Genomic DNA, 13,251 nt, shown 5'->3' with positions numbered 1-13,251 from the left:
ATGTGACAGCTACACATATATCTTGCAGAAACTCAAGTGGGAAAATGTGGATTGGTGGGCTTAAATGGAGACACAGAAACTCTATTATAATCATACTTTCAATTTCTATGGCGTTCTTACCTGACAGGGCTCATTAACTTACATTATCTCATTTAGTTCTCAACAGCTGTGTGAAATTAATGTTGATAGACACTTTTTACTGATAAAGAAACTGGCTCAAACAGCTTAAATAATTTGCCTTGAGGTCACACTGTTGTGATCAAGCTCAGGCATTCTGATTGTAAGCCTGGTATGTACTCCCCCACCCCATAAGTGCTGTCTTGTTCGTTCCTTACTTTCCTCAGTCCTAGGAAAGGAAAAGTAGCCAGGAGCTACTCTGCTTTCTCACCATCCTCACCCATTCAGGGGCGTTGGAGAAATTAAAAGTAGCTCCTCTTTAGGAAAAGGTTAGAAATTTCTTTTAAGTGGTTGATTTTAGAATCATGCGCTGAAAATTTGACTGCATGATAGTCTCAACCTTAAGAATTCAGTGGGGATGCTTAGAATTATAGTCTGAAGAGTCTCGTTTCCATCTTAGAATGGTTAATGACATCTTTAAAAAGGAGACTGCTGGCCATTTTAACCTTTTTGGAAATTTATAGCGGGCTAATTTACTAGCATTCATTGAAATGGTAAACATGGTGATGAAGAGAAACCGTTTACTACAATTTAGTTAGGCTTACACAAGGCTTGTTGGGAAAGAAAAAGTGAAAACCCTGGAAAATGCCTTTTCATGTTTAGAAAACTGGCTTAGAGATAGAGGAGCAAGGATGGTGGCCAGCAGCCGGGTGTCTGAGGGGTCTGTGCTAGGGCTGGCTCGTCACAGTCCTCAGTGATCTGAGAGCAGGTGCCTGCAACATGTGGGTGACGAGTCCTAATACAGTCTTCAAAGGGATGACATGGCAAGGTCTAATAACAAAGAATTTGATGTCTGAAGAGTAACATTCTGTGCACAGTATAGGCGATTCATTTAGGGACTAACCAAACTACACTTAAAGTAATGGTCTTTAAGCCGTTAGAATCCAGGAATTGTTTCAGGGAGTAATTATAGACCTTCCTCTGAAAATACTCTTCCAGTGTGACCGACTTGTGGTCTGCAGCCCCTTGGGTATAAACAGGAAGGTCAAGGTAATAAAAATGGTAGTGCTTTTGCACTGAAATCTCTTTATACAGTTTTGGTTACCACCTCATCCCAGAAATATATAAAAGGAAAGAAGAAGAAAAACCCTAAAGATATTTTGAGGTTGCACTGTAAAGAGACTGAACTCTTCAGTTTGAAGAGGTAGATAGGAAAAATGGTACAATGGTAAGCTCTAAAACTATAAAATAATTATAGCCAACCAGTTAAGCTGACACTTTTTGCCAGGGCTGTATTAGGCGTTTTACATGTGTTGATCCAAAAACACATTATGAGGTGTAAATACTGTTTTTTCCGTTTACTAATAGAGGTAATTGAAGTACAGAGAAGTTAAGAAGTCAGAGTTACTAGTCTAGTGTACCCGGAGCAGCCAGGAATTCATTCAGGCCAGGCCGTCCAGCTCCGGAACCACTCGGTCCTAATCACCATGTTGAGCTAAATCAATAAGCGAACCCGTTTGTGTCTTCCTGTGGTAGAACGTTACTACGAGTTGTGAGAGAGACCAAAATGGCAGTAATAGCTCGCATTTGAGTAGCACTTCAGAATTTTGTTGTAACAATCAGTGGGACTAGTGTAATGAGCCCATGAGAGACCTGAGGCCCAGGGGGGCTGGATGACGCCCTGCAGCCGCTTCTCAGACTGAAGCGGCAAAACAGATCCAGCCACAGACTTCGGATTTCTAATCAAGTAATTCTTTCATTATACCCTTCCCTCAAGAAATTCAGTACCTTGACAGATGACGTAAATAAAGACCTGTTTACCAAAAGCTGGATGATTAATACTTAGGGGCACTCCTTAAAGCTTAGAAATGGACATTTTAAACAAATTAAAAGAAATGCTGCCTCAAAAGGTATATATAATAGTAAAATTTATTACCCTGTTTATATTTTCTTCTGATTGGTACTTGTCACATTTTCTGTAGTGAACCTGTGTCTTATAATCAGGAAAACAGTAAATGAACATTAATTTATTTGAAAAAATCCACCCAGAAAAATTCATCAACCTAAGAGTTGGGATGACCTGAGAACATAAAGCACGAGCGTCTTAGGGTCATATCCCTGACTTTTGGTGTAACATTCACAGCAAACCAAGGCGAACCCTAGAGAGAGCCTTAGGGCTGCAGAGGGGCCCGGCCTGAGGCGGCGTGGCAGCTCGCATATCCGCACTGCCTATTGCAAGAGCAAGAAAAATGAGTAAAGTTTTTGCTCTTTACTAGAATAGGAAGACCAGAGTAAATAGATATATTCCAGAAGTATGCTCATGAGCGGCTTAGAAAATAAAGGACAAAAGATTAAAATAGAAGCATTAGAAAAAATTAAGCTCATTAAAGATAATCCTATTACAATGCCAAGAGCTTAAATTGAAGCTTGAAGGAGATGGAAACTTCTGATCCATTTAGACACTGTTCCTATTACAGTCCAACCACGTGATAAAACAGACATCTTCACGTGCTAGTATTGACATTTTTTTCCTAGTAGAAATCCCAGAACTGGATAGACTAACAGTTTTTGAGGCAATTAGCATATATCTGGCACTGAGCTAAAAGCATGGTAAATATCTTACCTCACTGAATTCACACTGCAGTACTGCGGGGGGTGCTATTATTACGTCCGTTTTTCAAATGAACAGGTGGAGGTCTAGAAGCTGGTGACTTGCTCTGGGGCTCATAGCCAGTCAGGAAGCAGAAGAGGCACGGCCAGAGTCCAGTGGAACTAGACTGTGTGTATTTGAAAAGGATTCTTGGAAGTTTCGCTTTGAACTCAGCAGTCAAATAAAGAAATAAGCACTGCAGGGCCGGCCCGGTGGCGCAGCGGTTAAGTGCGCATGTTCTGCTTCTCGGCAGCCCAGGGTTCGCTGCTTCAGATCCTAGATGCAAACATGGCATGGCTTGGCATGCCATGCTGTGGCAGGCATCCCACATATAAAGTAGAGGAAGATGGGCACGGATGTTAGCTCAGGGCCAGTCTTCCTCAGCGAAAAGAGGAGGATTGGTAGCAGTTAGCTCAGGGCTAGTCTTCCTTAAAAAAAAAAAAAAAAAAACACTGCACTGTCAGCACATGTGCAGCCGGCAGATCATCCCTATCCTATAGTCAGTGTCTGTTTCTGTCCATTCAGTGTTGGATATGAGTAACTGAAAAGGGGTGCTTTTTCCTGCGTACAGTGTGATAAGTATATGATCTGTTCTCTTCATGCTCAGAGGTCGTCTTACACCTTTTTGTTTCTGTTTTGTTTTGGTTTTGTGCTTAGGGTTGATGGTGCACGTTGATAAGAGAATTACTCTGGCCGCTTTCAAACAACACTTAGAGCCCTTTGTTGGAGTTTTGTCCTCTCACTTCAAGGTCTTTCGAGTGTATGCCAGCAATCAAGAGTTTGAGAGTGTCCGCCTGAATGAGACCCTGTCGTCATTTTCAGATGACAATAAGGTTGATTACAGTAATTTTGAATAATTAGAGTCTGTTTTAAATGATAGATTTGAGAACATCTTGCACTACTTCCAAGTAAGGTGAAATAGACACCCTAAAAGGGTCCTTTTTCTTTGATGTTTAGCAGTTATTTGGCCTTTTTTGTTGTTTTTCTTCATCTAACAAACATTGAAGTGTTAACTATGTGTCAGTTACTGCTCTAGGTGCTGGGAGTCAGAGGTAAAAGATAGACCTGTTCTCAAAGAGCCATAATCTAGAGAATTTTGGAAAACAAACTAAAGATGGGGTGAGGATGGGTTGTTTATTCTGCTGCGACAGACCATCTGAAAAACAAATGTTTTTAATTTCTAGATTACGATTAGACTGGGGAGAGCACTTAAGAAAGGAGAGTACCGAGTTAAAGTGTACCAGCTTCTAGTCAATGAGCAAGAGGTACGTGAGACTCTTAGCACGGTAAGGTCTCTCTTGGTCGTCATTAAAAACATACAGTGCAGAGGTTTATTACTAGTCATTTCTTTCTCTTTCTCCAAAGCAGGGTCGGCACACTTTTTCTAGGAAATCTGTTAGTTGTGCAGGCCACACTGCTTCTGTTGCAACTACTCAGTTCTGACATTGTAGCACAAAAGCAGGCGCAGACAGTACAGGAACCAATGGGGAGTGGCCATGTCTCACAAAAATTTGTTTACAAAACAGGCAGTGGATACAGGTGGGCCTCGGGCCGTTTTTTTGTCATTGCCCTGCTCTAAAGTGTTGCTACAAATTCTGAAGTGAGGCGGTAATTTCCTGCCTTTAAAGGGGGTTTGCTGGTGTTGGTTTTCTGGGAATGATTGTGTAGTGCTGCACGGGGAGAGTGAGTGCGCCCCGCATTCAGAGCATCATGGCGATAGTCCACAGACGTTTATCCAGTGTTGACCACGTGCTCCAACTGCTTGCCAGTATTCGCTCCTTTAATCCTCATCAGTTAACTGTGAGATAAGAACTATTTATTATTCCCATTTTATAGATAGAGAAATTGAGGCACAGAGAAGTTGAGTAATTTGCTCAAGGTCATACAACTTGTAAATGGTGGATTAAGGATCTAAACAGGCCATGTGTTTTGGCAATAATAAGTAAAATATCTTAGTTCTTGTGATATACAAGGCTGTGGCAAATACCCAGGAGAATAAGGCAGAGACCCAGTTTTCAGGATGTTTGTAACATCTTATTGAGGACCTAGACAAATGTGAAAACCACATAGCAAATAAGGGGAGACGTTTTTCATAAAACGCTTTCATTCAAATTCAACAAATATTTATAAGGCACCCAGCCTCTCTCTTACATGTGATCCACTGCAGTTATTTTGACTGATATGTTTCTTCTAAGTTTGGGGCTTGTGGGGACTGTGTCTCTTTTGAGACAAATCATGAATGTATTTGGAGAATTAGTCTGCATTTCCCTCATTTTAGTCCATAAAAGTGATTCTTTTTTCTTTCAAAATTGTGATCATTTTATTATAAGAAGGGAAATATGAATGTGTTATTTTATTTAGTCTTCACAATGACTCTGTGAGAAGACACTGTCCCCAGTTTACAGATGGGAAAATTCAGGCACAGAAATATGAAGCAAACTTGCCCAAGATAGCAAAGTTAAGTAGTAGAGCCAAGATCTGAACCTAGGAAGGAGATAGGCCCCTAAACTCAGGCCCCTGTTAGACTACAAAGTGTAAATAAAATGTCTTATTAATCCTTATTTTAAAGTTTAATTCAGGCTCTGATTGTTTATGTTTGTATTCCCAGCCATGCAAGTTTCTGCTCGATGCTGTGTTTGCTAAAGGAATGACTGTACGGCAATCAAAAGAGGAATTAATTCCTCAACTCAGGGAGCAATGTGGCTTAGAGCTCAGCATTGACAGGTAGAGTACAAATTACAGTGCCGCCAGCAGCTTGAAGAAAGACTGTGGGCGGCTGACAAGGATTGGTGTGATTTTCTAAAACCAGAAGGATTAAAAATTCCTGTACTGTTCAGAATTTTAGTACTGCAGAGTACTTTAATAGAACTAAGCAAAAATATTAGACTTTGTTTGAACTTCCTCTGTAGGATACTAAATGTGAAGTCTTGGGAGCATTTCACTATATTTTCTCCAAAGTTTAATGAACTAACCATTTGACTTTTGTATTTGAGCGTACTTCATTTTTTCTTGATGTCAGATTCGTGTAATTTTATTAAAGTTAAGAATTTCGAATTAAAGTAGTTTAAAATGTCTTATCACATTTGTAGGTTTCGTCTAAGGAAAAAAACATGGAAGAATCCTGGCACTGTCTTTTTGGATTATCATATCTATGAAGAAGATATTAATATTTCCAGCAACTGGGAGGTTTTCCTTGAAGTTCTTGATGGTATTAATCAATATTTTTGTGGAGAAATATCAGTTAGAAATGCTCTAAAACTAATAGAAGCCTATAATTTTTTATCAAATCATGAGTTTCTTCTATCTTTTCTCTGGGTCCCATTTGCCTTTTAAATATTTCTTCTTTTCTGTAATTTTGAGAAGATTAATTCCTCCTTACAGAGAATTTGCAATTTCAAGTTGTATTTTTAGTACTTTTTACAGGAAATTCTGCTAATATTTTCTTAGCTATGTTTGTTATTTACTTTTTTTTTCATTATGGCTTATTTTATTTTGAGGATGTGGTACTGATAACTTATCAGCGATTTTGAAAACAATGACTATATTAATTTCCCTAGGCTGCCACAGCAAAGTACCACAAGCTGAGTGGCTTAACCAACAGAAATTTATTTTCTCTCAGTTTTGGAGGCTAGAAGTCTGAGATCAGGTTGTTGGCAGGCTTGGTTCCTTCTGAGGGCTGCCAGAGAGAATTTGCTCTCCTAGCTTCTGGTGGGTTGTGGGCAGTCTTGGCGTTCCTTGGCTGGTAGATGCGTCATCCTGATCTCTGCCTTCATCTTCACATGATGTTCTCTCTGTAGGCTTGTCTGTCTGTGTCCAAACTTCCTCATATTATAAGGACACTAGTCATATTGGATTAAGGCCCACCCAAGTGACCTCACGTTAACTTGATTCTCACTGTGACGACCCTATTTCCAAATGAGGTCACATTCTGAGGTCCTGGGGGTGAGGACTTGAACATGTCTTTGGGGAGACACAACTCAACTCCTAACAGTGACCTAGAAGAGCACTCGTGTCTATCATGCCTCTGGTTTTAATGATGAACTTGGTACATTTAAAATACTGTTTTCTGGAGGAAGTTGTAGGGGAAGAATTGGCTTTGGGGAGATCGTATCAAGGGAAGCAACTAGTTCTGTATTTTTTTGTGACTTACTATTGCTTAGAAAGATTTTGATTTTCCTTCTTTTTCCACTGAATAAAAGGTCATAAGTCCTGGATATTTTTGTATAAGATTATGATAGTTTTCAGAAAGTTCAATAATACCAACACCTCACCTATTTTAGGTTGTTTCAGATCTAATTTGATTTAAATTTTGGTGGTTGAATTTCTGATTAATTGACAAGTTAACTAGAGAAACAAGGAACAACCAGGACATGTCTACCATGGTGTATAGGCAGGTGCTCCAGATTAGAATTCCTTCTCTGAGTGTCTGGGGCCTTAGAGAAGAATGACTGTCTGGGTAAGCCAGGAAGACATCAAGAAGGACATAGAAGTCACATAGGAAGGATGGAGTATGTATTAGCAGAGATGGATTAGCCAGAAAATGTTACTGGATGGTGGGCACCTGCATCAGCATCCTTTCAGTATAGTCATGCACCACATAACAGTGTTGGGTCAATGACAGACCACATATATGATGGTGGTCCCATGAGATTAGTACCATATAGCCTAGGTGTGTAGTAGGCTATACCATCTAGGTTTGTGTAAGTGCACTCTATGATGTTCGCACAACAACAAAATCGTCCGACAACACATTTCTCAGAAGTATCCCCATCATTAAGCGATGCTTGACTGTATGTGTTTTAGCTGAGTGAGAAATGAGTCATGTGATTAAATCCAAGAAACATTTATGACCTGTAATTTACCACACACTGCTAATCTCTGGTGCCACAGAAATGAATGAGAACCAGTGATTGCCCTCCAGATGCACACACTCTATGGGAGAACCAGAACTGCACACCCGTAATTCCAAAATGATAGCTGCTAAGGACCACGTCAGTACAGTTTGCTCGTGTGGACACCAGAGGGAAAGGTGACAGCTGAACAGGGTTTGCAGGATCAGTCAGTTTGGGAGTAAATGAAAAGAGAAGGATTAATGAGAGCTTGAGTGAAAAAAGAAGGCGAAGTGAAGATGATTGATTATGATTGGATTGGGGGGTGGTAGCCAACAGAGAAGCAGAGATTGGAGATCCAGAGGAGAGAGCAGGTGGCAGAGCAGAGTCCGGCAAGAGTCAGGAGGGAGTGGAGTTAGGAGCCCTGATGGAAGGAGGGCTTGCAAAAGTGCTGATTATCTTCTGAGACCGGACGGAAGAGAGCAAATATTTCCTTCTCAAAAACTCCTTGGGATAATGCCCAGTTTTTAAGAATAACACTTAAACCTTTTTGTTTAGTCATGCAATACAGGAAAAGTCAAATTTTGAACCTCTAGAGAAAATAGAATGATGGCCTAATCTTGCATATTCCTAGGGGTGGAGAAGATGAAATCCATGTCACAGCTTGCAGTCTTGTCCAGACGGTGGAGGCCTTCAGAGATGAAGCTGGATCCCTTCCAGGAGGTCGTGTTGGAGAGCAGCAGTGTTGATGAGTTGCGAGAGAAGGTAAATTCCTTTTACACAAGTAAGCTAATACACGTTTTTCCCTGTGCTGCATAAGAGAGAGCCTAGGAAGCGAGTGCCAAACACTGATGTGGCATCCTTTCTTTCTTTGTCTCTGCCACACCTTGTGTCACCCACTCATCGTTTCTTCAGGCTCCTGATGCTTTGAAAAATTACATTGGCTTCTGTCCATCCAGGAGTGGACCCTCACTTTCTGTTACTTGGATCAGCTTTGTCCTAAGTAGTTAGCATTAGTTAGAAATTACTAAAGTAACTTGCTGTATGTATTAAAAAAACCAAATGAGATAGAATTCAAAAAGGAACTGAAATGAAGGGCTCTTTTGCATATTGCATTTTAAAGGTGGGAATTTTAAGGATCTCTTGGGAAAAGGGGAATTATTCATAAGCAGTACTAGAACTGCTAGTTGGCATTTGGGAAAAAAATTTATTTCCTCACATCAAACACAAAAATAATTTCTAAATGTATTAAATTTATATAAAAAATACAGTAAAATGATAAATGTACTAGATGAAAATATTTTTATAATCCCAGAAAGGAAAAGATATTTGTAAGTGTAATACTAGGTAGAAGTTAAAAAAGAAGAGAAAGACCCACATAAAAGTTAAATCTTCTGCACAGTGCCCCCCGCCCCCAAATTTTTTTAAACAACCCATAAACAAAGGTAAAATCCAAGAAAGGGAAAAAAATATATGCAACATGATGTCTATAATATATAAGGAGCTACTACATTAATAAGAAAAAGGTGAACAATCTAATGTTAAAATAGGCAAAGAACATGAATAGACAAATCACAGAACAAGGAATACACATTAAAAGAGTAATAGCATTTTTCACCTCAAATTGGTGAAGATTTAGAAATTCAAAAAATACCTAGAGAGGCTGGCCCCATGGCCTAGTGATTAAGTTCAGCACACTCCGCCTCAGCAGCCCAGGATCCGTTCCTGGGCGTGGACCTACCCCACTTGGTGCAACCCACATACAAATAGAGGAAGATTGGCACAGATGTCAGCTCAGGGACAATATTCCTCAGCAAAGGAAAAAAGAAAAAGACCTTGAGACATCAAGTTTTGGGGTAAACAGACAATATCATACACCTGTGATAAGTGGTTAAATTGATATAATTTTTTTAGGGTTCAGTTTGGCATCGTTTATCAGCATTTCAGATGTGCAGTTCCACACGTAAGAATTCAATCTGAAGAAATATTTGCAGAAATATGAAAGGATATTCTTGAAGGTATATAGTATAGCATTGTAACTAGGAAAATTAAAAACAGGCTCATTATCCATCAAGAGGAAATAAAATGATCTATTGTTCAGCTATTGAAGAGAATGGCTATATACAATTATTGTATGGAGATAGTTCATAAGTATAATTTTACGTATTTTGGAAATGTGTGTATGTAGTTTATATACGCATAGGAAAGGTCTGGAAGGAATATACTAAGTTGATATTTCTGGGACATGGCATTCTGCTTTTTTTTCTAATTTTTTATATCAAAGATATAACTGAAAAAATGAAGCTATTTCTATGTTCGTGGGATAAAAGGAAAATAACTTTTCTAAGCAAATTTAGTTTTGAAATGAACTCTTATAAAATGTTTCCTTTTCCAGCTTTCTGAAATCAGTGGAATTCCTTTGGAAGATATTGAATTTGTCAAGGTAAGTCCCTGAGAATGCCTGCATCTGGAGACTAGAGCTCCATAAACGTGGCCAAGGGCGCAGTTTTCTCATTCCTTTGTCTCTTCCTTAGGGTAGAGGAACTTTCCCCTGCGACATTTCTGTCCTCGACATTCACCAGGACTTGGACTGGAACCCTAAAGTCTCTACGCTGAACGTCTGGCCTCTTTACATCTGTGATGATGGTGCCGTCATATTTTATAGGTACCGCTCAGTGTTTTTGTTATTTCTAGTGATGGGACATTTTTGTTATGCCTAAATATCTTGTTTTCCATAAATACCTTTATACTGTGTTGTGACATAGAGTGGCTCTGACCAGCAGCTGCGCAAGAGCCACACATTACATTGTGAAATTTTCTAGAAGTCACATTTTAAAAAGTAAAAAGAAACAGGTGAAATTGGTTTTAATAAAATATTTTTAACCCAGTATATCCAAAATGTTAACATTATAACATGTAATCGATATAAAAAATCATTTATGAGATATTTTATATTCTGTTTCTTGCAGTAAGTATTAGAAATACTGTGTGAATGTTACACTTCCGGCACATCTCAATTTGAATGAGGCATGTCTCAAGTGTTTAATAGGCACATGTGGCTAGTGGCCTCTGTATTGGACAACACAGATATAGAGGGAAAAGAATATCCTTTGGAGCTGGCAGATACGGGTTCAGATCTAGCTTTGTTATTTACCTGGCTCCTCATCTGTAAAATGGTGACAATGATGTGAGCCTTGCAGGATTTTATGAGAATTAGTGCTATTGCATTAAAAAATACTGGCACGGTGCCTGTTATAAATAGATGTTCCATAAGTAGCTATTGTTAGACTAACAATAATGTGGAAATTATTCTATGCCATTTTTAGAAGTGAGTGCTATGTTAATAGAATAAACACATTAGAAGTCTAGGACATGTTAGTATATGGGATTATTTGACTTCACTCATGACAGTAAGATTTCATTTTCTCACCGAGGAGCATTGTAACACTGAAGCATAAATTAATAGAGGCAAATGGCTATACTGGTCTAATATGTCATCAATATTTTAAATGTAGGGATAAAACAGAAGAATTAATGGAGTTGACGGATGAGCAAAGAAACGAACTGATGAAAAAAGAAAGCAGTCGACTCCAGAAGACCGGACATCGTGTAACATACTCACCTCGGAAAGAGAAAGCACTAAAAATATATCTGGATGGAGCACCAAATAAAGATCTGGCTCAAGACTGACTCTGCTAGTGGAGCATTTTCCCTGGGGGAGTTGCGGTTTTAATTAGACGGTTCTCTGCTACTGTGTAGTGCCGTGATGGCCGGACATGGTCAGGGGTCACCCCGTGACACCAGCACTGATTGGACTGCCCTTCACCAATCAGAAGCTCAGTGCCCAATGGGCCACTGTTTTGACTTGGAATCATGTTGTGCACTATAGTCGATGTACTGTAAAGTGAAAAGGGATGTGCAAAAAAATAAAAACAAAAACAAAAAGCAAAACTTGCTACTAGAAAAGGGGAAAGGGGAATGAGTAAACTTCTTTTATTGCGGACAAATGTGCACATAGCCGCTAGTAAAACTAGCCTCAAACAGGATGCTCATAGCTTAATAATAAAAGCTGTGCAAAGGCCATGAATGAATGAATTTTCTGTTTATTTCACTGATACACACATTACCTCATTGACAATTCGGAAGTAAATGCAACGTGTGTTGACTCTTGGAAAGCAGCAAAAGTAGGAGCTGAAAAAAGAAATTCTTAGAACCAGCCGTAACCCAGTAAAGAATTGTGAAGTTGTGTTTTGTTTTGTTTCATTTTTTGCAGAGTATGAAGAACATTATTCTGGAACATCAAAACACTTCCCTTAGACGGCTCCCAGCAGGTGGCAGCTCACATTGCTGCAATATTGTAATTATAAGTGATTGTACTTAAGTTATGGATGTGGAGAATACATTTCACTCGTTCATTCAGCATGTAAATAAAATTGATCCTATTGAGGTATCATAAGTGCAGTTCAGCTATTTCCCACGGCTGTTCTTTTCACATATCATTCGTGACTGACACGTGTGTCCACTGAGAAGTAGCGCAGTCCGTGTGAGTGTCATCCGCAGTGAGGCTCCTCAGTGCTGGTCCCATACGATTGTATTTGCCCTTGTTAATGAGGTGGTTCTGTTCAGCAGCTTCAAGTTTTTTTCTTTTTGTACATTTGTTTTTGAAGATTTACTTCAAGTTTGAATCTTCTAGAACCCTTGTAAGTCCCACTTTAATTTTTGGAGTTGATTTGTAGTTACATGTAGTTTAACTTTGGGGAAACGTCTTCACATCGTGTTGAATAAACTTGGTGGTAAGTCAGGTCGTGGCACAGGCTGACGCAGTCAACATGATTTCATTGCAAAATCTATCAGAATCGGCAAGTTTTTGCTTTGCTGAATATGACTATTCAATGAACACAATTCTACGTAAATTTTGAAAATGCCATCTAATTTATAAAAATCAATAAAAAGGTTTTGGTAAAACTTTTTCATGCCAGATGCTGTTTACAACAATGAACACGCCAATAAAACATTTGTTCATTCTGTTGTGTTATTTTAGTCATTAAACTGTGGATGAAGACCCTGGGTTAAGAATAGGCTTGTTTTCTTTAAATGTAACATTTTGTGACGCGTATTAAATTATTCCTATGAGAAGGTATGTTTACGGTAAAGTTCTCATGAGAGATGTTAATATTTAACTTTGGAGGATCCTGTCAATATTTCAAAATCAGATTTTTACCCAGATGTAATTAGAAAATAGTATTAGCAGATGTTGGCTCTGCAGTTTGAATATAATGATTGAGAATTCCATAATATCTTAAAAGTCTCTGGGAATCCATAAGAAAAACATCTTTTCTAAGGTATTTTTCTGGCTTTCATTCCCTGTAAACTGTGGCATTCTGCTAAATTCGAAGTGCTGTTCTGAGTTTGCATCAGTGGGCTTGGTGGTGTCCTCAGAGGAAAAGAGCGTTTGTGGGAATTGCCTTTCGGATCGTTGGGTTTTCTGATGTAGCGTGACAGCTCTTTGGTTCCACACAGGCCTGCTTACTTGGAAAATAGGGGTTAATAAATCGGGTTTCTGCTTTCAAGGACTGATTGTGTGTGGAGCAGAGGAGGCCGATTTGTAAACCAAATGGGCTTGGTTTGGTTTCGTGTTCCTCTAGGAGTAAATAG

At 39.1% G+C, this 13,251-nt stretch overlaps 1 protein-coding gene across 2 annotated transcripts in view; it reads left to right on the top strand.

Annotated features, from left to right (window-relative positions):
- USP47 (ubiquitin specific peptidase 47) overlaps positions 1–11,683 on the top strand; it is a 110,829-nt gene extending 99,146 nt beyond the window's left edge. For both annotated transcript variants that reach the window (XM_046684888.1, XM_046684886.1), the window contains 8 exons: positions 3,425–3,600; positions 3,952–4,032; positions 5,376–5,491; positions 5,857–5,975; positions 8,231–8,361; positions 9,992–10,039; positions 10,131–10,261; positions 11,112–11,683. In XM_046684888.1, the coding sequence (XP_046540844.1) occupies positions 3,425–3,600; positions 3,952–4,032; positions 5,376–5,491; positions 5,857–5,975; positions 8,231–8,361; positions 9,992–10,039; positions 10,131–10,261; positions 11,112–11,286 (977 nt within the window). In that variant the 3' untranslated portion in view covers positions 11,287–11,683. The remainder of the gene's footprint in view (positions 1–3,424; positions 3,601–3,951; positions 4,033–5,375; positions 5,492–5,856; positions 5,976–8,230; positions 8,362–9,991; positions 10,040–10,130; positions 10,262–11,111) is intronic.
- Positions 11,684–13,251: the final 1,568 nt, after the last annotated feature.

This window comes from Equus quagga, chromosome 14 (assembly GCF_021613505.1).
Source record: "Equus quagga isolate Etosha38 chromosome 14, UCLA_HA_Equagga_1.0, whole genome shotgun sequence".
In the NCBI taxonomy this organism is placed as follows: domain Eukaryota; kingdom Metazoa; phylum Chordata; class Mammalia; order Perissodactyla; family Equidae; genus Equus; species Equus quagga.
Note: the sequence above shows the minus strand (reverse complement) of the source record. Positions and strands in the feature narration are given on the sequence as shown.